Here is a 26,808-nt window from a genome sequence, read left to right as displayed (position 1 = left end):
GTGCGGCAGTTTTGATGTGGAGTTATTTTATAGTAATTCATCATAAACTCACAATAAATAAATTGCCAAAATACAATATACAATATTTCCCATTTCAGCGTTGTAAAATTCTACCAATTGCTTGTATCTGTAAATAAAGAGCGAATTTCAAATCTGACCCTTTTTAAAGATTTGTGAGCGCCAGAAAAATATTTTATTTGTGATTTTGCTGCCGTTCGTCTGTTTTTAAGAGCTCCACTTTGACCCCCCGGTTACCATGACAACCGCTCCGCGTCACGCACGGGACGCAACCACACCGGCGGTGACCGGGTTTCCGGTTCTGCTCTGTTCCTGTCATCCGCCCGAAACCTTATCGGAGCGACAATGAAAACATTTGATAACTGAAACGCTAAACCGTGGCCCATGGGCTCGCGTCTCCGCAGCGTACTAACCCCGGTTATTAGCCCGACAATCCGCTGTCCGCTGCAGGACTTGTGTGTGAGTGGATCGCGCAGAGCGGAGCAGAAGTCCGTGTCAGTGGAGTCAAAATGGCGCCTGCTAGCTCTCTCAACGGACGTTTAATCCATCTGTGATTATCCCGATAGCTACACACAACAAACGGCCAGCGGTTTTCTGGAGTCGCAGTTTAACACAGTCGGGGCACATTTGGTCGTAATGTCGGACTCTGAGGAGGACAGCCAGGACAGGCAGCTTAAAATTGTAGTGATTGGAGACGGAGCGTGTGGGAAGGTGAGACCATTACACACTCACAACTTACACAAAGTCCTTTTACAAGTTAAAAAATGTCCGCATAGAGGAATGAAGTGTGTCTTTGTGTGTTTGACTTTCTATCCTGCTCGTCCTGACGCGTGCACCGTCTCCTCGGTCACCATGGCGACCGACGCTGCTATAGCTAAGTCGGCTATGAGCTAAAAACACAGCAGGACCGTGTTGGCAGAGGTGGTGAAGTTAAAGGACCAGCATGTCTGTGGAAACAGGGGCCGTTACAAACAAAGGTCCTGCTCTCAAAGCCAAAACCATTGTTTTCGGAAAATACATTTGACATTTGAAGTACTCGTCCTGCAGTAAAGTGTCCTTCCTGAACCACATTGTACGTGTAGCCCCTGAAACGAGCCTTTCTGAACTGTTAATATTTAGTAAACCTGCACCTCAATGACTGCATTTAGTCAGCCCCCACCACACACACACACACACACACTCAGTACATATCAGATGCTTTCTATTCTTTATCAAGGAACTGAAGGTTCATTGTTAAATTGTTGTGATTTTACTTGTAAACATGCAGTTTATTAGGCACACCTTTCTTCATTGGTTCAGTAATAAACCCTTCCACTTTGTTAAATAGCTACTGATTCAACTCCACAATCACTTTATATTATACAGATTGTACAGAAGAGAGTTATTTTCTTCATGAGGGGGGATTTTGCTTGTGTGTTTAAGATCTACCTTTTTAAGATTTACATGCAGTTTTTCAATAAAGTTCAAGTCCACTGAAACACTGCTTAAGTTGTAATCTATGAAAAAAAGAAACCCAGACTCAAGAACCTTACAGCTCACTTGAAGTCAGTAGAGGTTTATAGTAAGAGACATGCAAGGTTAGCGTTGCTAAATGACAAGCACAATTTGTCGAGGATTCCTTTTATTGTCTAAAGTAACAGTTTACTTTGCACTGTAATTTAAATGTTGGGATTTAATGTGAGGCCAATCAATCAACATTCATTATCTAAATTACATGTACAGATTCTATTTTCAAAAGCCAAGGCTCTAGTGTGAACTGTATGAAAAATGAATGAGTTGTAAAACTGCATTTCTCTTTTTCAAGTCAGTGTTGTAAATTCGATGGCCAGTTTTACAAAAGTGAGGTACATCTCTAGTTTTGATTCTGTCTCAAAGATAGCATAATGGATTTAAATCTGTTACAAATCCCTTCTTCTAAACCTATTAAGTCTACCCAGCTCTTAATACACAATGCATGTGCCATTGAATGTAGTTGTAGTCTATGTGCCTGCGGTGCAGTGTTCCACTGTCTTACGCTGTGAAGAAATTATATATTCCTTTTATCTGACATTCTTATATTGGTTAGTCATCAAAAGGTGTATGGGCATTGGTTTACAAGCCTATGCGGATCATATGAAATACAGATTTTTAGTAGTGTTGGTCTGGTAAACTCAAGTGTCTGCCTGAACTACACAGACAATTTGAGGAAAAAACATGAAATAAACTTAAAATTTATCTTTTGAAATGTCTTTTTTAAAATAAAAGCTTTATTTTTACCATTTTGAATAGTAAATAGAGTTTGATGTTGAATTTTCTCACTAAATTTGTTGCACACTTCAGGAGTGCTACTGCTCGCTGAACCTGGGGTGAAACACAGCACTGTACAGTATTACACAGAGTCCCATAGCTGATGAAGGAAAACTGTAGTTTGCTTTGCCAGGCTCTGCAATTGGTGGTTTCAGTTTCTGTCAGTATACCTATCTTCTCCTGGCGAAGAACCTCTGTGTAGGCTCCAGAGTGAGGCTACATTTAATCAGAACAACCCTGATTACCCTATTTTTTCATTTTCTCATCTGATAAATTAAATAAAACTCGGAGTCATATGTGTAGACATGGTTTTATTAATGTCTGAGTGGTCAGAAAATATACCCTATTTTAATGAATGGTATCTGTCTTTGCAAATTTTACTAATTGCCCCAGGGTGTTCTCGTGGGCTGGTGTTGGTTTCAGTTTCTTTTATAACCACTAGACCGAATCCTTTGAGTTTCATTCATTAAGATCATTTCAAACTCACATCCACAACAGTGGAATTTTTTCCAAGTCACACCAAACAATTATTTGCAACATAGCAAGCAGGTTGTCATGACAATTCAGCCATGTTTCTTCTCTACTGCATTTCAAATCCCAAGTTGAATGAGTGTGAATGTAAGGGAGAGACATCAAGAGCTTTTTCATCTACACATCCCCTTTCGTAACTAATCTCTCCTTCCTCTGGGAGAAAGAAAATGAATGTAGCAGTAATGGTGAGACCCAGTGAGAAAAATGAATGTTCTCATTTTGGAAAGTCGACATTTTCTTTTTGGGGCGAGGGGGTTTAGAGAACACACACAACTCAGTTCCCAGTAGATACGCTACATTAATAACCCTCCTCACATTGCTGCCAGGTGTCAGCTCGTCACTGTCTGAATGACTTACCTGCTTGTCTGTTTTGGGCAGAAAACAGGAGCCCTGCCCCCCATTTTGAGTAGGCACCACTGACTGACATCTTGAATGCCGTTTCCCCCCTTATTAATGTCAATTTGCTCTGCAAATTGCAATGGGATCAGTTTTTCTTGGACAGCTTTTTCTGTGGTATTTTTGCTTGTGGTCGGTTGTCCATTCAGAAATATAGGGAGATGTGGGAAGGCTTGTCCACCTGAGCGAGATGTTTTTAAAATATGGAGACTCACATTTAGCCAGGCTCTTAAGGCGCTTGGCCTAACTTACACACAGGTCTATTTTTCAACGTGAGTTATAAGCCAATCATTTTTTTTCAGTATTTGCTGTTCTCTGTCCCATAGGATAAAAAAGCACTCAAGGTACAGATTCTGTGCATTAAAGGATACCATATACCAGCAATTTTCTTTGCACTTCATCTCTTAATTAGAATGACAGAAATATCTGTCTTGACTGTTTAAGAAGAATAAAGACATAGTTTGATACTGCACAGCAATAATTCGCTACCTCTATCAAGAGAGTTGCATCACATGGATATCGTCAGCTTTGCCGTATTTTTTCCCTCTCTCTCAGTTTCTTATTTCAGTAGAACTTCCCCCATTTCCCGGCACTGGTATCATTGGTGACCCTGTGCTGTTCTCTGTTGGAGTGTCAAGATTACGCCAGCTCTTACATTTGCTGGTTGGTTCCAGTTGTATGATGGAAAAAAAGGTCTACGTTGAGGGAAGAGAGCCAAGCTACTGGAATGCCAAGACAAATGGCCGACTAGGCCAATGCGAGCATGTGGAATACATTTTTGCTGTCCGAGCTTGTTATTCCTGTGTTGTCAGTGATTGTTTGGGCTACTTAAATGGCCGATTTTCTCCTTGTTGCGTCAGTCACCTCTAGTAATTTTTCAGTCACTCTTGAGCCTGTGACATGCCTCATAGGCTGTGATTTAAAAAGTCGGCAGGTTAAGGAACCTTTAAAAGAATTAGGTGGATAAAACTTTATTTTTCCCCAAAATCCAAGCTTGGATAAACATACCAGTTTTACAATATAAGTTAGCCTGACAAATTAGTACAGCAATAAACCTAACATTCTTGTTTACTGGAACAAGATTTGGGTAAACCGTTATAAGCAGTTCCTTAATAATTTCACATTGGGTCTTCTGAAGGGTATTAAAAAAAAAAAAGAAAAAGAAAAAGCAATCTGTCTTATTTGAGAAATTATTACACTGAATGAAGGTAGATAAGGGCACAGGCTCAAGTGAAAGCTTAGTGGATTGAGAAAAAGAATTTAGTTTTAAATCCTCTAACCCTCAGTGATTGTCAAGTACTGCATTAAAATGCATTTGCTGCCACATGAACACTTAGGGAATCCCATTGCTTCACTTCTCTGTTGTGTTTATGTAAGCACACTGCTCTAAAGATAGCTAATAGACATTCAGCACTTCATTTTTTTCCTATCCTCATCCATCAAAATGAATTAAACTTGGCATGTCAAGCCTATGCTATGAATTCCCATGGATTTCAGGAGAGCCCCTAACATGCAATTTTTTTCTGCTCAAACACAACAGTGACAGTGATGGAGGTTTTATAATTTGTGGCAATTATTAGGTCTGCAGTCTGGAGACATTACACATACTCAACACCTGTTTTTGTAATTCACATTGATTTTCACTGTCACAACTGTGCCTGAGTAGTGAGACAGCAGAGGAGGTCGACAGTTACCTCATCCTGCCTTTAAGTCAGTTTTTGAAGGTGTTTAAAATGAATTGTAATAATGAAATGAACATCTTACAGACAGAGCAGATTTAAAGGTTACACCACCTGCGGATTATTGTTGTATGCTGTTGTGGAAAAGAACTACTTAGAGTTTTGATATGACAAAGGAAATCCTTATATTTTTAGAAATATTTAAAATTTTACTATTGTAAAAAGCAATGTTGGCCACATGGCAGTGTGGATGAAACCAAACCTTCAAATCTATTTTTCAGAAAGTCCTTCAACGTCCTGTATATTTTCTTTGGAAGGAGTTTTCTTGCATCTTGCATTTTGCTCTGGATCATGCTTTGATATTTAGTTGTTTTTTTATGTGATGTCTAATACTGTTCACGCAATCAAGGATTCTCCTTTTTCTGGAAAGCATTTTATTTTAAAAAACACTTCACTTTGAATGACATATTTTCAGCCCTGCTGATTGCTGCAGAGGTGCTCTGACACTCAATCTTCGCATCTCTCCCTTTGTCTCTCTGTTTCAGACATCACTCGCCACTAGATTTGCGCAGGAGGCCTTTGGGAAGCAGTACAAACAAACCATTGGCCTGGATTTCTTTCTGAAGAGAATAAGCCTTCCAGGTGAGACACCTTCATAATCTTTAGGGAGTGTTCACTTGTTCAAAGACACAGCATGGACACGCGTGTTGAACAAGCAAGTAGTGACAGACTGCAGATCTGTTAATTCAATAAAATACTGAGTATATGCATTTGGCAAGGTTGTATGTAGACAGACTGGCCTGACTGTTTATGGTTGTTTGTAATACAGTAATATCAACCTTAAGGTTTTGGATGTTTGTGTGTACCTGCCTAAGTTATTGGTGTTCAAGCGCAGAATATTCATTGAAAGTCTAACAAAGAAGCCAGTTGTCCCACCATCACTCTCTGTCATATTTTTATTTCTCATATTTTCTTGTCCCACTATTTCCAAGAAAAGTTTATTCTTCAGGTTAAGTCAGGAGTTGAATGTGTCTTTTTTGGTAGCTCCTCATTGTAGAGTGTCTGCCACTTCTCAGGGTTATTCACTCTGAAAGCTCTTCTCTCCAGAGCAAACAGCACGCTTTTTTTTTTTTTTTGACTCCACAAGGCCAATGGACAGCTTATGTCCAAACAGGCGAGCCATGCTCATAATTCTGTGGGCACAGTACAGAGTAAATACATTAACATTTTATATCCATATCACTGATCCTTAAGTTCAACTGATCTTTGTCCTGTACCACATAAAACATTCATGTTCTTATTTGTTTATGTTGAACCCACAGAAATAAAGCCACACTCTGTATCCCCCTTAGATCTGTAAAATAAATGTTTATTGACTAATGCTATATTTAGACGCTATTTTACTTCCTACCATGCGAAATGGGAATTTTCAGTATTTTAAATGGTTTTTCTCAAACTCTGCCAAGACATAAGCTCCAGAAATCTGCAAAGTGGCTCCATTCTTTCATTACTAATAAAACAACATTAGGCAAGGGCAAATTAAGTGCTAAAAGTAAAAGCTATGCTGATTTGTGAGTTGGCTGAAGGATTCTATTTTGATTTTGTGTCAGTTTCAGCTTATGAGACTTAGGAGAACTAAACCCCCAAATATGTTGTGGTGGAGTCAGAATGAAAGAGCCAACTAAAAGCACAGACTGGGCTCGACTCCTTGAAATGAACTTGAACAAATGCTGTTAATCGTTTGACTTCTTTTTCCAGTAAGTTTCTTTCCTGAAATAATCACAACTCACTCAAGTGTAAAACTGTAAGCTTTGTTTAAATGCAGCGTACGTGGATCTGCATCTCTGGGGCAGCACCAACGCAAGGTCTGACACTGGAGTTGTTAAATGGCCCATTTTCTGGGGAATTGGGTGTTGATGAGCTGGTGAAGAGGAGGGTGGCTCTGCGAGTTGGGTGGTCCTAAATTTCGTTAGGACCCCCACCCTGCCTTGTATTGGAGAGGTTGTGTGGCTCTCCGGGTCTCTATGGGGCCATAAGGGTCTTTTTGCAGCAGGGGGAAGAGTAGCCTATAGCCAGCATTGGCCCCTCTCTCCATGAAGGCCCAGCTTGTCAAACTTAATGTACATTTTCCAACGCAGGGAGAGGTGAGGCGAGGCCGACTGGCACACAACAGTCTCCTCTGTGTGCGCTTTTTATAACAATACCTCTTCCAGATGTCACTGCCAAACCTGTGAGGTACAGGCGGTGAAGGGAGCAGACTAGAGGTGAAATCTACTTGATAAAATCTGTCAAACTCAAGCTTTTGCAAGTTGCTGTCTGTGTCAACCTTTATGTCACACTAAGGGGACAAATATCTTCTCAACATTTTCCTTCTTCTGACCTTTTTTTTAATCAGTATTAAAGTTGGTCTATCTGGCCACATGTGCAGTTTTCTACTTCTTGCAAAATATATGCAGACAAATGTCAGCACTGTTGAGTCATTGTGAATCTGTGAAACATAAATAAAGACAGTGTCCGAGGATGGGTGGGGATGGCTCTTTAATCGTTATTCATTGCACTCCTCAGCAAAGCTTTACATTGACACTGTATAGTCTAGATGTAGTGACTGTGAACTTGAGCGTTTCCTTTCCTTGCTTTAAAAGGGAGACTTATGAAAGGATTGAGTCGTCCAGCCGTGTCCACAGTGTATGCTCTGCTCCCCATCGTCGCTCCAGCCGAACGCAGGGCCCTCATCACACCAACATAAACTCCTTGCTGTCTGGTCGTCCCTTTTTTTTTCAACCACCCCTTTCATTTTCCAGAGGAAGAAAATATTTATTTGGATTTGGTTTTTGTGCCTGTCTTTCTCTCCCCCATTTCTAATTTACTCCTTCGTTCTCTTTCCATAGTCTTAAGGAAAGGGTCTTCTTTTCCCTTTATTTTGTGTTTAATTGTTGCTATTTTCCCTAGCAGCACATAATTCTTCTTACTTTTCTAACTTGGCAGGAAATGGCACAATACAAACAGCTCTTCACCAGCTAATAAAGAGCCATTTTTTTTTACTGCCAGAGTATTGAGAATGTTTAAATTAGAGGGTAAGGGTACCTATTTATCCACCTCAATCTCTGGGCTGGATATTCTTGGATGTGAGCTGTGGGTGACCTGCCAGACAAGAATGCCTAGTATGAAAGATTACTTGCTGATTTATTGTTTCCTTTATGTACATCAACAGCATTGGTTTTTATTATCAAAATCACTCAACAAAATACAGGGTCCAATTACATCTGACTGGTTATTTCCTCAGGATTATGTGCAATGTTAAAACAAACAAGTTAATGATTAAATAAAGCAAAATGGAAGCCACAAATTGCTGCATTTTTAACTTTTTTATTAATTTTGAATTAGATTCAATTGGTTATCAGACATAAATATTATAAAAATAAATACAAAGCAAAATAAACCATGAAACATGCCCATTTTATAAAGCTGACATGGGTATTTTTATCATTTAAAATCTGTCCTCCTTGATATTAAAGATTTTCTGCCTCTTTCTTTGCTGTAGGTAATTTGAACGTGACCCTGCAGGTGTGGGACATTGGAGGCCAAACGTTAGGAGGGAAAATGTTGGATAAATATGTATATGGAGCTCATGTAAGTAAATTCACAAGCAATTCTCTGTTGCTACTCTTTCATCTACCCAAAAAACATATATGGATCTACCATAGCCTTTTATTCTGCTAACTGTAGGCAAACAAAAAAATATGTTTCACTCAAATTAGTCTCAGCAAGGAAAGGAAATTTGTAAATGCACAAAATTCGTGTTATTGATGCTTCTCACTTCCTAAACATGGACAGTGTTATTAGTCTAGTTTGTCAGTCTATATAATTTTAAACTTTAAAGAATGCTCAGCTCATGCAGGAAAACACACATAATAGATTAATTATCTTTTTACAGTTATATACCATGTAATGCTTTGCCAACAGAACAACTGAAATGACAGCTGAGCTTTGTGCAACCATCATAATTTTTGAGAGTGCAGACTAGTCTGCGGATGTGCCAGGAACATTACCCTTCACAGGTAGCTGTGTTACTATAGACGAGTGCTATCTGTCACGTCCAGAATGCCTCTTGATTGAAGAGGCCTACTTAAAGACTGGTTTGTCTAATTTGCAACAAATACTTCAGCCTGTGGCAGGCAGGACACTTCACAAAAACAGTAGCTTTTTACAAAGGAACTCAACAGACATTAGTTCTTTTACATCTCATAAATCCGCTTGGTTTTAAAAATAATGAAAGCCGTTGTGTGTGTTGTGGCATTTTATGTGCCCTCTACTTTCTCTCCCCTTTGCAAGCAAAATGTCATACATCAATGCCACATAACAACATTTTGCTTAAGCAGTTTTTCCATCAGCGCTGTATGGAACTTTCACACCTTTTGTTCAACACTGTGCATCCTGTAATCAATCATGGCTGTTTCAGAGACACTTGCAGTAATTGTCAGAGGCATAGCCTGTCGTCACCAACCTTGTGTGTTGTGACAGTGCGTGTCTGCTGAACAAAAACCAACAGACACCCCTTCAGTCGTGTTGCATCATGCAGTAAAAGTAGACACATTTACCTTGGCCCATACTCATTTGGAGCCATTTAGAAATAGCAGAAGTTTGAAGGAGCAGATAGCTGAGGTATGAGATGATTTGTCGTGAACCATGCCAAAAGTTCTTGTATCTCTGTTTACGCTTTGATTAATTTATGTCTTCATGTAAACAGCTTCATCTGGACTGAGTGTTTGCTCAAACATGGCTCTGGTTGTTGCATGACTCTTTCTGCAGTGCATACAGTGTTGGGGATTACTTAGGGAGGAGGAAACCGTCTCTAGGCAGACAACCTTCATTCATTAGCTCAGACAGTAGATAACCAAACTTGACCTCTATTCTGCACTGAATTTGGTGTGTGCTTACAAAACGGGGAATTTATGTGCAAGCCATGGTTCATTTTAAAAGCGATCAGCATAAATTCATGCTCTTAGTTAGATCTTAATTGTGCTAAACTTAATTCAGGTTATGTCTGAACAAGTGAGTATGCCCCTTCTCTGGGAGTCTGTCCCCTACTCTAAAAAGAGGAGCAGTGCCACCTACTGTTCCCATGCTCACTCAATTTGACTAACGTCCATATAAATGAGTATGAGTTAAGTAAATGTGAAATTAAGCTTAATACAGCCATAATTATTAGTGCATGACTGTCAATGTTAGGTCCCCTTTTTCCAATGCAGGGTGTTCTCCTGGTGTATGACATTACCAACTACCAGAGCTTTGAAAATCTGGAGGATTGGTTCAGCATGGTGAAGAAGGCCAACGAGGAATCTGATATCCAGCCTGTTGTTTCCTTGGTTGGGAACAAAAGTGAGTATTACACGTACGTAACTACACAGACAGACATAGATTCCTTGTTATTCTACAGAGAAGAAGCAGTGCACTACTCTGAAAAAATGTAGGTACAGTCTAAGCACTTTGTTTTCATTTCTACTTGAGCGAATGAAGAGAGTTTTTCTCTATTCATTTCGCCCTGAACCATTTTTCATTTTGTGTGTCTGTTTGTGTGTATAGGAGTGAGAGTATGATGGTAACAAATGTGTTTGTTAAAGCACCAGACAACTGATCTGTGTGATAAGCCTGTTGATAAGAAAGTGAAGTTTCGGAGCGATGGGAGAGCTGATGTTTGGAAACTCTCGGGAGTGACAGACAATGATTTAAGATCCCTGGGCCAGTGGACCTAGGGCACCGCTTATCTGTGTCCCCCCCTCCCTCCCAGTCCGTACCCGCCTGGCCCCCCAGTCTGAGACTGCGCTTCATCCAGAGTCATTGGTTAAGAAGAGGAGCTCGATGTTAACCAGACGGCTCTCCTCCTATCAGTCTGCACCCATCCACCCATCTCCAAAATAAAGAGTAATAATGATGACTCTTTTTAAACATCCTTTTGACAGATGTGGAGTCATGGCTGCCGCCGTGTTATTGTAAAGTGAGGCGTCAGAGTATGTGTGTGTAATGGTGACTGTCCACCTTCCTTGCCAATGATAAACGGTCAACAGACTGGTGCCTGCACACAGGAAGCTCTCGCTAATGTTACTCAATGGGGACCATAGGTCACGATTTAATTCGCCTGTCGAGAGCAGATTCTCTTGTCTTCGCATCCGTTGCATCTCCTAATGCCCCAGCTTTAACGGTGGGCGCCTCTGTATTTAGGCTAGATTTGTGGTGTATGGGTGAGTGTGTGTACTGTAATATGTATGTATTGTACATCCTGCTGTCATGCTCCTCACCCCCACACTCACACTGTCATACTCCCCCTAATGGCTTTAATACTGAGAATGGCCCATGTGTGTTTTTTCTCTTCCAATAGGAGAAAAAAAAATCCCACACAGATTCCTGCACAAGGAAAAATCAATTACCTTGTAGGACTTTATGAATCTCAGGGCCCTCTCATTGACTCATTGATTAATTTTTTTATGGATGTTAGAAGAACGTTAGTGTAGCTACCCTGTTAGTAATGTCTACACATACATTTTTGATTTACTTTTTTCTCCTTTGCTGATATCCTTTTTAAGTATAGCTTTTTTGTTTTTTTCCAACTTGAATACTCACACACACTTTTAACAGTAAATCCAACCTAACATATACAGCATTCTTGTGGGACTGAAGTTCCACCAAATGGTTCCCATGATATTGGACTGAGTGAGCCAACATGTTTGTGACAACTGAAATAGAAGTACAGACATAACAAAAATACTATAAAAACATTACAGATTTATGTGTCTGTGAGTTATTCTCTCAGGGGATATTGTGGGGTTTCCACTTAGATAAACTTAAGGTGATTGCTGACAGTACGTCATTTAGACAGAGCTATCTTTTGCTTGCATGCTGAGTTAATTTGAACACTGTCTTCTTCTTCTGCACAGTGCACTTGTAATTGAGACCATGGACCAGACTGTTTCATTAATGATGCTCTCCCCTCCTCTTCTTACGCTGCCCTGACTGCCCTCCTGTGCCATGTCATTGCTAGGGAACAACATTTCCTTTCTTTGGCTTAGCTTGGCCAGCTGAGGTTAAGTGTGCTTATTAAGCACCAGTATGCTACACCCCCGTGCCCTCTAGATGCTGCCCAGAGCCTTGTTTTAAATAATAGCACCACTTGTAACAATTCAGAGAGGAAGTCAGTGAAATGTTTTATTGAGGGCACACATATGTGCACACAATTATTTATGCAATGGCATGCACACACAGACACTCACAGCTGTACACAGAAACATGCACTTAGGTAAAGTGACACACTTGTAGAGTTTCTGGGAACACATGGGTAATGGAAGAATGCTAAGCTCTTGGTCTGTTTAAACATGCTATAACTGTTTATTATAGTGCAGCTCAGTGTGTAACACTGTATGGTACACAGGAACCTCTCAAGAGAGATGTCGACTTGCTACGCAGTCATCTCTTCCTCTGCTCGAGTGTTTCATTTTTAGAAGACTAATAAGTAATGCGTGTTTTGATAGGAATCCAAACTATAAAATCTGTTACTCGTTGCTTAACAACAGCTGCATGTGGCCTGATGCTGACTGACTATTTACCTTAGATCAGAGTTAGTGTTCAGATGCGGATATAAAAAATGTGGCATGCTGTTTGTATTTCTAAATCATAGTTTGAATTTTTTTGTTTGTTTTTTAATGTATATTATGATTGAATGGGACCATCACTATTTTAAAATGACCTGCATTACTGTTTGAAATCAGTGCACGTATTTCTCTTTAGACATGAAGCCTGTGTTGTTTATCAAACCAATTTGTTTTTATTAAGTGGAGATCACAGGACCCCTGTTTGCTCCCCACCCATCACCCTTCCCATTTCTAGTGCTTTCTCCCTCAGGAACTCCAGGGCATCCATCATAGGCTTCTACAGCCCTTATTTGGGCGACTTAAATGGGTTCAGTTCTCTTAACCCCTTCTCATCACTCATGGCTTTTTAGAGGTTCTAACACCATTCACTGCCGATCTACTCAGGCCAGCATGGGAAATGTTTCGTTCTGCAGGGAGATAAGGTCCTCGCATCAAGACATTTTGTGTGCTTAATTATGTCTTACCTGTGTTGTTCTTCTGCAGTGTTTTGTCCCCTTTCTTTCTTCCCCAAGGCCCTATCTTGTACCATCTTTCAAACATACTTGCACATTCATTTTCATCCTTGTGCAAACACTAACTCTTTCAATCACATACTTACACTTACTCTTAAGTCTTATCTCTCACATGTGTAGACTAACACTTCTGCTGTAGCTGCCTTTACTTACAGTAATGTCTTTTCATTGGCTCTGTGTCCCTGTTGTGTTAAACAACATGCGTGTGTTTGCTTTCTGCACGCTACAGCAGATCTCACCGCATACCATTACCCGTCGCACTTCTCTCTCCCCAGTTTTCCATCCATCCATTTGAAAGCTAAAGCGAAACATGGATCTCCCCTAACCCTTGATTCTCTTGAAGCATGTCCTTACCACCAACATTGTTGGTCTTGAGTTGTTTGCCCTCTTGGCAAGGCCTTGGGTGCAGTTTGAAGTCTTCCCCCTTCCCCAGCTCTCTTACCCCCATCACCTCCCTGCCCCTGTAAAGCTGCCACAGTTCCTGTCTGTTCAATGTAGGCCTGCACATTTCTTAATAGAGAGATGCTCAGAAGTCCAGGAGTGCAGAGGAGCTCAATGTGCTTCTGTTTTTGGTTTAGCTCAAAAATGTTTTTCCTGGCTCAACCCACTCCTACTTAGGTCCTCTTACAACAAACTAAAAGGTCCTAATTGCCCCCAAGGGAAAGGTTTAGCCACAATAGACATGTGGTGGGACAAAAGCCCAGTACTCTTACCCCTCCCCAGATAGAAGAGATGAACACGTCAGCAGTGTCTGTGTTGCACTGTGGGTAGCGCAACCACAGGTTCGACACTGTTAAACATTCTATATACAGTATATAGACCTAGTAAGGCATGGTGTATGGCTGGCTAAAGATGTGGAATGTTTACAGTTTACAGCAAATCCAGTGTTTCCTGTTTCTCTTCACATTTTATTTAAGGTAAAGGGTCAGCCTAGACGTGTGTATCAAATTGTCTCAGCAACCGCAGTGACTGTAGCCTGCTGTCTTTCTGCAAGTCTGGAAAAGATAGGAAATAGAGATTCAGGTTACAACAAGGATAGAGGGATGAAAGAAGAATTACAGCTGTATTACATTGTGGCTGATAAGTCAGTGTAAAATTGCAGCTGCAGATGCTGAAACGTGTGTGTATCAGTGATTGAAGAAGACTTTCAAGGGTTTACTTAATCCTACTCAGGTGGCTGATCGGTGGTCTCTCCCACACAGAGCAATGCAGCAAATGCCCAGCCAGAGCTCCATGCTAAATGAACAAAATGTTAAGATTTAATTGTAACAACTGTTTGACCCGGCTCTGTTCTCTGCGCTCATCTCTCTTGACTCTCATGGCTGTCGAAACATGGAAAGTCCTCATTCATTTTAGTCATCCATAAAGCAAATATTGTTGCACATGCAGTCGAAGATCAGTCTTCGAATACCTTCTTGTGTGGTAGGTCATGGGCCATTTGTGTTGCACAGCACAGCTTAGCCACCTGACCTGAATGCAGCCTGGAACCCTCATCATGCTCAGGCTGTACTTTATTTCTCTGCTTCTCCACAACATTGATATGGAGGAATTCCTGGAAGGGGCCTCGCTGACACGGGGCTGGGTAAATAACCGATTGATCTGGATCCACAGGCATATATTATAAATGTATGTGAAATATCAACATAGTACCTCCTTTTTTGCTAGATCTACTTTTTTGTGGTGTGAAATATTACATCACTGTCTTTTCACCCTGCTCTTGCTTCAGATTTTTAACTTGGTGGATATTTGCTCAAGCAGTCATGAGCAGAGCACTCTTTCCATGTTACAGTTCACTGCTTTGGCTGCTGTTGAATATGTAGGCCAGTTCAACCCATCATTCCTCATAGGAAGACTTTATAATTATAAGTAGACTTATCGCGATGTGATGCATACAATTTCAAATGCTCCCCTGTGCTCAGTATAATTGTTATAGTTCATATTACTCTGCCGTCTCACAGAGCTGTGTATTACTGCTCGCCCATAAAAGTCCACTTAGTTTAAAAGCAACAGGAGAGTTTGGAGGACATGGCCAGTGAAACCCTGGGCAGCGCCTTGTGCGGTCAGCTCAGAACTGGGTCTTTTGTTCACTTTTCACAAGTCCTGCGAGCCTGTTAACCCAGCCGGCGAGGCTCTCGGCCCCATGTTTTACTGTAGCAGTGACAGCCCAAGACTCCAGCTCTCTCTCTGCCTGTAGAGCTACCAGTGGACAGTGTCTGTTTTGCATTCCTTGACTAGGGAGGAAGACCACATTGTTTTAATAGCCGCTGTGGAGTATCTGATTATGTTTTGGTGTGAATATGTGCATGTGTATTTCCACGAGTGTGCGTCTGCACATCGTTTCTTGAAGACCGATCAAATGACAAGATGAGCTGTGATCAATGAGCTGTCGACAGAACACTTCTGCTCTAGTGGAAAGCGAGTCCCCTGATGGTCCCAGCCCATTTCAGGCCACCGGGGCAGGGGCGCCGCTGCACAAAGAATGCTCTGTCTCTGTCAGGATTCCCTTGAGGACTCCTGCACGGGCCTTGCTCACCTCGACAACACCCGGCTACTAACAGCACTTCATCTGTCTGTGCTGACTCAGAAAAGTCATGATAATATTAATAACTTACTTTCAAACTTTAATGTCCTGGTTATTATTTCTAATTATGTGACCACAAGCTAAAGTCAGGCTGCACAATGTCGTCAAAAATGTTATACTATTGGCTACTGCTTACTGTAATATTGCATAATGTTGGACTTTAACCATGCTAATATTAAAATTATTTTAAGTTTCAGGTGATTTTGCATTAATATAGATGTTCCAGCCCTCAGAAAATAAACGGCGCCCACTGTAAACAATATCCTCGCTGTTAAGGTCTAATGAAATGTGCAAGAGTGCCGTTTGCATAGTTGCTTCACTTCTGAATGACGGCATAGTGTCTTAAAAGTAAAGAAAACAGAACTTTTTCTGAGGCAGTTCTGTATTATACTGTATTCCTGAATAAAAATAAATGAAACAGAGAAGTAGCCAGTACTTTACTGACGGGGAAAGACCATTATTGTTTTCATTTTTATAATGCTGTACATATTTTAATTCAGGTAGAAACTTATCATTCCCTTGATATTTCAAAACCCTCAGTGTTTATGAGCTCACGCCAAGTCATGTAAACCAGTTGGACTCAGTCAGTTAAATCTTCACATAAATTCGTCTACTCATTTTGTTTTATTAGCCACTTGTGCTCTGAAATTTAAATCAATGTCTAATTTAAACAGACATCACACAGAATGATTCATTACACTTTTACTGAGTTTTGAAGGTAATTAGTGTTTCCCCATATCATGCACTAGGAAATTTAAGTGAAAAACAAATGCCACTCATAAGTAATCTTTCGCTCTCGGACTTTTCAAGGAAAATATTCTGCTGCTTTTCCTACTTCCTGTTGTTTAATTCACAAATATTATATGGTTTTTGCTTTTGAAAGTTGGGACATGAGATACCTAACAAACCACACTGAGAAATACAGTTTTTCACACTTTTTAACTGCATATGAGATTTGAAAGAATTTGATAATCGGATCAGATAAATAATATTGAAACCCTTAAGATAGCAGTTCACTAATGAAGGAAGGACCACAAATTGAGTTGCAAAATTCAGGTTTCCAAATATTCAAAAGGGTTTGCAAATGTTTTGAGGAAGGAAGGCATTAAAATGGTCTTGGGCAGAAAACACCATGGCCTTCCCCTGTATAGGAGGGATGGGGAGCAGATATACAGATGTCTTGTGGTCTTTGATAATGATTGCACAATGAACTCTTAAATGAGTTTGCAGAGATTTGACAGGCGTTTGCCCACAAAGGGTTTAATTTGGTCACAAATCTTATTGCACTTAACATAGTCCGACATGTGGGGACATTGCAGTGGTGCATTCATGGGAAAAGTTGCTGTGAGTAACCAGGATCCTTGAAGACACATGAGAATGTTTTCTACCTCAGATGTGGTGCCACTGGTCTTGTGTTACATCAATGTTAAGGAGCGTGTCACAGCAGAGACTCACAAAGCCCTATTCAGCGCTGCAGAGTAGTTCTGGGATGTTTTTAGGCTTAGTGGGACATAGCGAACAGTTTGCTCAGACAGTTGAGAGTCATTTCATTACGATTTGGACTTGATCATTTTTGCCTGTGCCATACAGTCTGAATTGGTTCATGGTCGTCATTGAGAGGAAACTGAGGCAAACCCTCTTTACGGGGTCTTGAAGGCGTAGTGTGAGGTAATGTTGGAAGTGATAGGTTCTCCCCTGGGGTTGATTAGGCTCAACCCTGTAACTTTCATTTAATGGGATATGACCCCTTGGAGCCCCAAGTCTCTGACAACACACACGCCCAACCATTACTACCACACACAGACACATAGACACACACACTGTTCACACATTCCTCCCTTAGCCCTCAAATTCACCACTGCACCAACTGCTGTTTAGTTTAAAGCAAGACTGCCGGCAATTAACTGTGTTATGTCAAGCTTATTTGCTGGCTGTTGCTTGTGGGGTAAACTGTTCCAATTGGTCCCCAGCAGCCGACTCGGCAGAACAGTAAGTATGTGTCTGTGTTATCACAGCATGGTTTTTTAAAAGCCCTCTGAGGATCACACAGTATAATGTAGGATTTGGAGCTGATTAGCCAGTATAGACCTATTAGCTTGATGTTTCCCGTGATCGCATGCTGCCCTGATAAATTTTTCAGGGGTGGTAAGTACGACTTCCAAAGTGCAAGACAACATCCATATCAGGTGATGTACCAACAGCAGGTGAGAGCTAAATATTAGATTATCGAGGAATGTGAAAAGCTCTGACTTTACAACTCTATAAAACAAGTAGCCAGTGACGTGCGGTGAGGTTCATGGCTGGTGAGGCACTGAGTTCAGAGAGTCAGAAATAAAATTATATGAACCCAAAACAGTAGCTCATTCAATATTCAACTGGCAGCATACACACTTTTGTGTTTCATATCTCATCAGCATTTTTCACATTTCAGTGTGATTTTTTTTTTTTTAAAACTTAGATATCATATCTACATCTTCCATTTTGCCAGTCAGGTGGAAGAGAACATTAAAACAAACAGCTGCAGTGCACTTGACTCACCCGAAAATAGCTAACTAATAAGTGCCTACCGCCAAGGCCAGAAGGACAGCAGCAACAAGCCCCCGCCGGTTCAAACACACCCCCTCAGTACAGCAGAGTACTGTCTGCCTCATCTTTGGCCTTTTCATTCCGGTTTATGTCCGATCGGCGAGACTAAATATGTCACACATATACCTTAAAGATATTAGCCGGGCTGTGGAAAATCAGGATGTATAATGAAAGTATCGGCAAACATTATATTGGTGACATTAGAGACAGAAACAGGCATGCACCTATTACATCTGTTACCCCAGTTTGTGAGGGATTGCGCAATGAGGCAAGCACCTCGCCTTTCTCTCATGTATTTGAACAGGAAATGTGCAAATTCAACGATTTTGTCTATAAAAATGTTTGAAATTATTCGAATCATGCAGAAAATAAATTAATAGCACAGAACAGTGGACAATTATTTATATTAATTATCATATCAATATCATTTGTAGTTTTTTTTTTTTCCATGATAACCTTCCTTGACGTCCCTGCAAGTTGCTTATTTTAGCTACTGACAGGAAACTTGGTAATCTCAGTTACAAGGAAATACCCATTTCAAGTTAGGTCACATTAGTTTACATTAGCTACCGTCGGGTAAATTTTAGTAATTGCCAGTTGGTGTATTATCTTTTTAGTGAAAATAAAATAAAAAGGGTTTTGGTATATAGGCATTCTGTAGGCACATGAATCCAACCAAAATCCAAGATTTTTGATGATTTTTTTTTTTATGAAATAAAAACTCCTCCAAGTCTGTCTGGTTTCAGGATAATCAGGTCTGCCAGTGAAAGGATTCTTTCCATGAAGGATCTAAGCTGACATCCATATAGACATTAACTTGCGGAGAGGACCATCCATATTTTCTACTCATTTGATTGCGTTCCCACTTATGTAATAGGTTACCACAATAAAAACTGAGTTATTTTATGGTAAAAGCCTAATTTATCTGCCAGATATGAATCTAACTGTTGTCTTGCAATTCACTGCAATGACAGGCAGACCTTTTACATAAACACTGATGGTGACCAGTGCGAGGGAGGGCCATTGCTCTTGACGAGTGATGATCCCCTCCACTATCTCTATTGGAGGCCCAAACAGTTTATTTTGTGTTTGCAGTCACTTCCTAGGGGTTGTTAAGCTGATGTACACTTTGACAGAAAAAGAGGGAAACCAGATCATCGGAGAAAGATTGTTTTCACCTGATAAGTAGAAATGGGTACATTAGGGAGAAAAATGGGGGAAAACACAGAAACTGTAGGATAAGTCCTGTATTCAATTTACATACACAGATGTCACATGCCGCTAAATTCTTTTGTGAGAACGTAGACTAACTCTAATCCCATTTATGCTATTAGTGCTCCTATTAGTACTTATTCACAAATAATAAACTGTGACAGGAATATGCACAGAATCAAGTGTTTTGTATTGCGGTGCATTTTCTATTAGAATACATTTTGACAAAATTTTGAACACCACAAATTCAAGGTTAGTAGAAACTCTGACCGCATACCACCCGATTTTCACTATCAGATGCCAATGTTTCCATTTTAAGGTTGAAGTGCTTGGTACAAGGAAAGCTTGAACATCTATAGCTCCATAAAAATTCCAAAAAGTCCATTCTCTGATCATACAACTACTAAATGCATCTTCTCTTCGCAATGTATTGCTCATTGTTTTGTCTATTAAGCGTTAAAAAAAGACAAATATAATCAATGTGCAGATGTGTAAAGAAAAGCAGCAAATACGCACATTTTAACAAACCAAAACCTTTTTTGAAAATAACCAGGAAATCAAGAGATCATCAAAATATCTGCCATAACATATTGTTTATTGTTTCAATTCAGATTTTTTTTTAGAGGTCAAGCTGTAGCTTTTTTTTTTTCCTTCCTGCTCAGCTCTGACTTTCCACCTGATGCGTATCCACAAGCAGAGTACCTTTTTTACTCACAGCCGCTATGTTAATGTTCACTAATCTGACTGTGACACATGATTGATAACCTTTCCCAAGTGTGCAGGATCCAAAGGATTAGTTCTGTTTACTTCTAGTAGCATGCTGGGTACGTCCACTGTTAATGACTGGAATTAATAACCTGCTGACGCCGATGAGACAGCCATGTTTATGTACTGCAGAGATGTGACAGCCTGGCCTCGACATTGAGTAGTTGTAAAAGTGTTTGCCCCTGCCCAGGATGGCTTTTGTTTACATGTCACTTATGATGATGGTAATATTTGTTTTAGTTTGAAATCATTCTTTTCAAGTAATATTTTTTTTCTACCTGTGTAGATTGGCCTTTAACTTTTTTGACTCGTATGAGAGTAATACTGGGGTAGTGTAGTGTTTACATTTCTGCCTTGCTTTGTATCTGTCTCATTTCTGTGCTTCTGGCTTTATCCTCACACGAACACACGCACACGCACGCAGTATAAGGGGCATGAGAACAGGGTAAATCCTTGACAACTTCAATGAAACCTAACACAAAGAGCAAAACTCAGGGGGACGACAGAAATGCAACACCGTACAGTAGCCTGACCTCCTCCAGCTAACATAGTCATGTATGCACTAGATAGCGGGCGTGGCCGCCTTTCTGCACAAAGCCACAAATAAAGAGCGAAGCTATTGCTTTCAACAGCAAGACCCCCAGGTGACCTTCCTCACTGACCCTGGTGTGACCCCATAGTGAGGAAGGAGAGAAGCAAAGCGCCTGGTATCAGTGCACAGGAGTCGAATGCACAGAGATGTGATCACAATAGGTAAAAAGGAAGGCGCTGTCATTGTGCGCTCACAGTAAATCAGTATGAAGGTGACAGTTCCAGTTCTTGGGCCTGTGTGCCCACCTTAAAGGCCAGCACACTCATAAGTCAAACTGTTTCTCCATCTACACTCTCGATGTGAGTGTAGCCTGAAGACTTCGGTCATCCACGTATTGTTTCTTAAGTATTTCTCTGCAGCTGGGCTGGTTTGTCTGTTTCGGGTCAAACAGAGGCTCATGGCTTCGGGCTGCAGTAGTACTAGGCTTACACTGAGGAATGTGTCACATCAAACTTGGATACAAGCTTGGAAAGGAAGCTTGGGGCTACTGAATTGATCATGTCCACTCTCAAATCCCCTGAAATGACTCCCTCCATAAATTCAAAGATACAACAATCAGTGGACTCTGCAGCTTGGTTTGAAAATAACATAACAAATGAATTATGCTCTGCTTTCACGTCTTTATGTGTACGATCCTTATACACTAGGCAGACTCCTTCTATCTCAACTCAAGTAAACAGTTATCTTTTTTGTTTATGTTCTGATATGTGACAGTTAACCCTGTATGAGTGCTGTATAACCACCATGTCTATCTATCTACCTATCTATCTATCAAGCCATCCCAACTTTTCTTACACGTCACACTATGTTTCATCCACAGTTGACCTGGAGCACATGAGAACAGTGAAGGCTGACAAACACCAGCGCTTTTGTCAAGAGAACAGTCTCATCAGTCAGTTTGTATCCGCCAAGACAGGGGACTCGGTTTGTACCAGCTGATTCACTGAGTTGTTAAATATAAAGAATGAAGAGTGTTTTTCAGTTGACTTATTTTGCTCTTATCTCCCACTCCAGATTTACCTTTGTTTCCAGAGGGTGGCTGCTGAAATTCTTGGTGTAAAGCTAAACAAAGCAGAAATAGAGCAGTCCCAGGTGAGCCACAATAGTATTGGGGTCTTTCTCTCTAATTGCACTGCAGTGACAGCTTTTTAAGCTACATTTTAATTTTCTTGCTCCTAACTGGGATATTGCTCTGCTCTGCAATGTCTTTACATTTGGTAATGATTGTTAAAATAGTGAAAGTACCAAGAGTTTTACTTCTTCTGCAAAAGGTTAAGCCTGAAAGTAAAGGAGGTCACAAAGAGTGTGTTAGGTCATTGCAGGTCACCACACACTGTAAAAAACCTTTTGTTGTATAAACATGAGTTTGTTACGTCTGCCTCCTATGATGGTCTACCTGCCAGTGACACTGGCCATCTGTAAATACACCCACATTGACCACGTTAATGCATGAAGTCAGAGGTTAAAGGTAGGCAGTTGTAAAGGTGAAGAGGTTAGGGCCGGATTCTGATTTATTTGGTTTATCTTCCACTGTTTCAGGCTAAAACAGGGTCTCAGCTTGCCAGCCAGACTGAGGTGCCCAATGGTGGCAGCTGTAGGATTTACAAGCTCACCTCCCCCAGAAGCATTAATCCTGGGTCTGATATGACCGCTCGGAGCCACTCTGGCTGGGTAGTAGTTGATGAGCCTGGGGGCTACAGAGAGGTCAGGACCTCATGAGAAGGGAGAGCATGTAGGGGAAGGATTGGCCAAATTCTCAAGACCCTCTCCTCTCACCAACGCTGCTGCTGACTAAATACAAATGACCACAGACTAATGGAGCTGTCTATCTACTTTCTTCTTCCTCCCCTCCCTTGATAGCTCTGTCAATAAGGCAAAGTGCTTTAATCCGGGCTAATTAAAGGGTGAGTGGCTGGATACAGCTGTACCTCATGAAAAAAAAGGCTAAACTAGCTGGCTGAAAGACACAAAACCTGCCAGTGTGAAATCCTAGAATACTCTATGCTGTGTCTACAGAATATGATGTATTCATATGAGATATTAGCTTCCTTATGCTTGTCAATATATTTTTGTCAACACTAGTGCTACAAGGAAAAAAGTTGTTTCCATATATATCATAGCATTCCTGAAACTTCTCACTGTAAATCAGGAAAAGTAGACAGCGGATGTAAAAGTCTGAGACCACTTTTCCAACTTCAATTCTATTTTTACCATATTCAATAAACAATGAAGTTCAACTGGGTTGTTATCCATTTCCAATCGAATATTATTTTGTTATTCATTAATCTTACAATTATGTTTCACAGTTAGGTTTGGTGTAGAAAATAACAAGTAAAAAATGCAAAAAAAAATTTCCCGGCCCCCAAAGTAACATCTTCAAATCTTAATTTTGTCTATTCAAAAATCATGAAAATAATTAGTTGAAAATGATGCAAAAAAGAGCGAAAAGCAGGATTTAACTAGTAACAGAGTGAACTTATGTTTACTGAAGAAGAGACTAAGATTTTTTTAGTTCTCTATCAGAATCACTGCATAAAATTATCCAAAAACACGACATATAGTTGTCTAAAACTGGACAGGCAAAGGAATGACATAGTGAGTTTGTGCCACTGATTCAGAGATGAGGCTTTGAGCACTTCATGGCTTTGGGTCTAGCTGTGGGGCCGTGAAGCCTCATTATCAGCTGTCAGGTTCAGAGAGCTGAACATGAGGGTCACAACCCCTGACAGTATTATATCTGCCTGGCAGCCCTCTCTGTCATGGTCCTCTGTCTGCTAGATCACATACGGAGGCCGCGGATCACTCACTGACTCCGACACCAGGCTTCGGCAGCTCGTTAATCAGACAGCCAACCAGGGCCTGGGATTCAGCCATGCGGTCACCTCGTCTGTGCTTATTTAGCTGAGGGTCCAGCAGCTTGTTACATCATTAAGATCACATTTAAGCTAATAACTGATGATTGTATAGCTTCCCCCACAGGAACTGCCAAAATTAATCAGGACGTTTAAACATATCAGATGCAGGATTTGGAAAATACTCAGGACCTTTTCTTTTATCATTCATTAACATTCACTGACACCTCAGACTTGTGGAGAACAATCTCTCAATTCCACATATGTAACATATGTCTCTATTATGGAAATATCAAATAGACTGCTACAGACGAGCCACAGAATTTATGTTTTTACAATGTTTTCTTTCTCATATTTAAAGGGCAATTTTAAGTCATATATCTTTAATTGAAAAACATTAGTCAGCCATATTCTGGCAGATTTAATATTCATTTTTTATTTATAATCTGCGCTGTGTGTGTCCATTGCTGCTATGCTTCATATTTCTTGGTGTTTTTTTACATTTGTTGTTAATTTCTCTCACCCCATAACCCCTTCCTCATCCTTTCCTCACCTTATCTGCCTTTTCTCTTCATTCCTTTCACCCTCATCTTCCTCTCTCGTGCCTCTGTCCTTTTTTTTTTGTCTCTTTGCTTCTCTTTGTCATGCTATTGCTCTGACATGTTGAACCTGCTCAGAGGATCGTGAAGGCTGAGCTGGTGGACTACCCACAGGATGAAGGCCCAATTAGACAAGAGAACAACCACCAAAGCAAAATATGTTCTATTCAATAGCTGGAAGTATGTCTGCACTGCTGCACAGCTCTATCTCAGTCAATCTGTCATATGTCTTTTAGAAAGCAGAAACAGCAGCTTTGTAGAATCGTGGTAGTGGACTCTTTCAATGCCTATGGTTCTAGAAAATGTAGAGAAACCCATCAAAAATACCTGCTTTTGTATTGTGTTGTCATGGAGTTTCTATTGTTTGTGACATTGTATCGTGAATCCAAGTCCAGACTTTGTTGAGAGTGAAGTAGTGATAAAAAAACATCACGATGGAAACAGGCAAACAACAATTTGACCTCCATCTGCCTCCTGACTGGGTTGCCTCAAGATTGAGACCAGTGTCTTAAATCATAGCTGGAATTTTTATTTTAAAGAAAAAGGCAATTTGCGAAACATGTTTTATTACCAAACGTAAGATAAGAAGACGCAAATCACTCTCATAGTTGTCAGTTACATTTAAAGCTGCAGCCAGGAGATGGTTAGATTTACAGCAGTCTTACTTGGTTGCCTAACATCACAATGATGATAAGGTTTACAAAATCATATTATCATTTTACATGACTTTATCCAATAAGACACAAAGTGTTCATTAATTAGCTTTAGAGGTGCTGGTAAGTACATTTTTATGGTTAATAGTCAACCACTGAGATTTTTTTTACTCTCAGTACCTACTTAGCTTTTCACTTATCAGAGTGAAGTTGAATCAGTCTCTGTATCTTCAGCCTCTTTTCCACTGTGAAGATTTGACTCCTTGTTCATTCTTTTGAGGTCATTTTTTAAATTCTGTCTGTTTGCATCTTTTCAGCGCGTGGTGAAGGCAGACATTGTAAACTACAGTCAAGATGCCATGGCCAAGACAGTCAATGCCCCTCGCAGCTCCATGTGTGTGGTGCAGTGACACGCACACACACACACACACACACAAAAAGTAAAATTATTGTCTTTTGTCAGTATTCCTTATTTCAGGATTTAGTGGTGACTGGATGAATTGTGTTCATAGTGTGTTTTCTGTATTCCTGTGTGTTAGTTGTACAGGTAAGATGAGTTGGCCATTTGTTCAGATATTAGACAGGAATGATTTCTAGAGTTGTTCACCAAAAAAAGGAAAAGCTGACCTCAGTTTTCTCAAGTTTACGCAGCTATTGTTTTATTCCTTTGATTAATTTTTAAAGGCTCTCTAAGCAATTATTTGATTTACAGCTTAATATGCAGCTGACTGCTTAGAGGGAAGACAACTACTACAATCAGTCACTCTACTAATTTAAAATATTTTTATGTATATATGTATAATCCTTCTCTACTGCTATTAAGAACATGTGTTTTAATGAATTGATACACGGCAGTATATTTCTCAAGATGATGCCATCAACACCTGTTGAGTTTGTCTATGGCTCTGCGGCAGTCATAGAGTGGACATAAGTGGGTTCATGGTAAGCATAAATGGGATTTAAAGAAGGAGTTGAAACCAAATTTTTGTTGAGAACTTCTTTTGTCTGTGCTGCCCCGTAGTTACAGAGAGGGGCTGACAGGTGTGAAAATGCTGTGGACTAAAATCTGTCTGTTTTCAATTTGCCAATGACGGGCTTGCACTAGCTGTGCTGTGATTTAAACTGTGTTTTGTTAGTTTACATTGAAACATTTCATTTTTACAATCTTTGTGTCCATATTTACATTTTAAATTACTTTAAACAAGTTTAATTTTTTTCTGTTCTCCAGCTGTTTCCACTTTAGAGTCTAGGTTGCATTTTGATACTTTAGCGATGCATTTTCACACAATGTGACATGGCTTGGATCGTCCTGATAGAGGACAGCTGAGATGCTGTGTTGATAAAGCTACATTAATATGACACAGGAAATATCTGAGCGTCAAGCTGAGGAAGAGCTGATCTGAACTATACATCATTTTATTAGGTCTCTCATAGCCTTATTTCAACTGTCCGTTATAGAACAGAAGTTTGCATTGATGAATGTTAATGATGCATGAAATGTTTCATTGGATCTCCAATATGACCACATTTCATTAGCTTGATTTATTTGTTTTAGTAAGAGGAAACTGATATTGTGCATTTAGCCAGTTTTGTCAAAATAGTTTCCACATGATAGAACAGGGTATCATCAACTGGTATCTTGGGATGTAACGTGACGTCCACCTACAAATCTATCTGCAATATGTTTAAAATACATGTTTGTATCATAAAAGCAAGCTCTGCTTCATTACAAATGATCAATGATTAGAAATCATCCCAACACATTTGTAAATTCCTATAATGTAAACAAAATGTATACCTAAAAGAAAAAAGAATGTACAGCTTAAGGTGAACACATACTGTAGCTGACATTACACAGCAACACAGTTTTGTGTTTCTAAATAAAATGCAACATGGAAAAGAG

At 40.1% G+C, this 26,808-nt stretch overlaps 1 protein-coding gene across 3 annotated transcripts; it reads left to right on the top strand.

Moving 5' to 3' along the window:
• Positions 1-311: 311 nt before the first annotated feature.
• On the top strand, positions 312-26,808 carry rab28 (RAB28, member RAS oncogene family). 3 transcript variants are annotated; one of them, XM_029512236.1, is made up of 8 exons: positions 312-729; positions 5,456-5,552; positions 8,452-8,540; positions 10,160-10,289; positions 21,622-21,725; positions 21,816-21,893; positions 24,331-24,432; positions 25,223-26,808. In XM_029512236.1, the coding sequence occupies exons 1-7, from the start codon at positions 655-657 to the stop codon at positions 24,424-24,426; spliced, it is 669 nt and encodes a 222-aa protein (XP_029368096.1). In that variant the 5' UTR covers positions 312-654; the 3' UTR covers positions 24,427-24,432; positions 25,223-26,808. The 3 variants fall into 3 exon arrangements, with proteins under 3 accessions (XP_029368096.1, XP_029368097.1, XP_029368095.1); XM_029512237.1 differs by lacking the exon at positions 24,331-24,432; XM_029512235.1 differs by lacking the exons at positions 24,331-24,432; positions 25,223-26,808 and adding an exon at positions 22,341-24,274.

This window comes from Echeneis naucrates, chromosome 10 (assembly GCF_900963305.1).
Source record: "Echeneis naucrates chromosome 10, fEcheNa1.1, whole genome shotgun sequence".
Classification (NCBI taxonomy): Eukaryota; Metazoa; Chordata; class Actinopteri; order Carangiformes; family Echeneidae; genus Echeneis; species Echeneis naucrates.
This window is presented reverse-complemented; position numbering and strand designations above follow the sequence as displayed.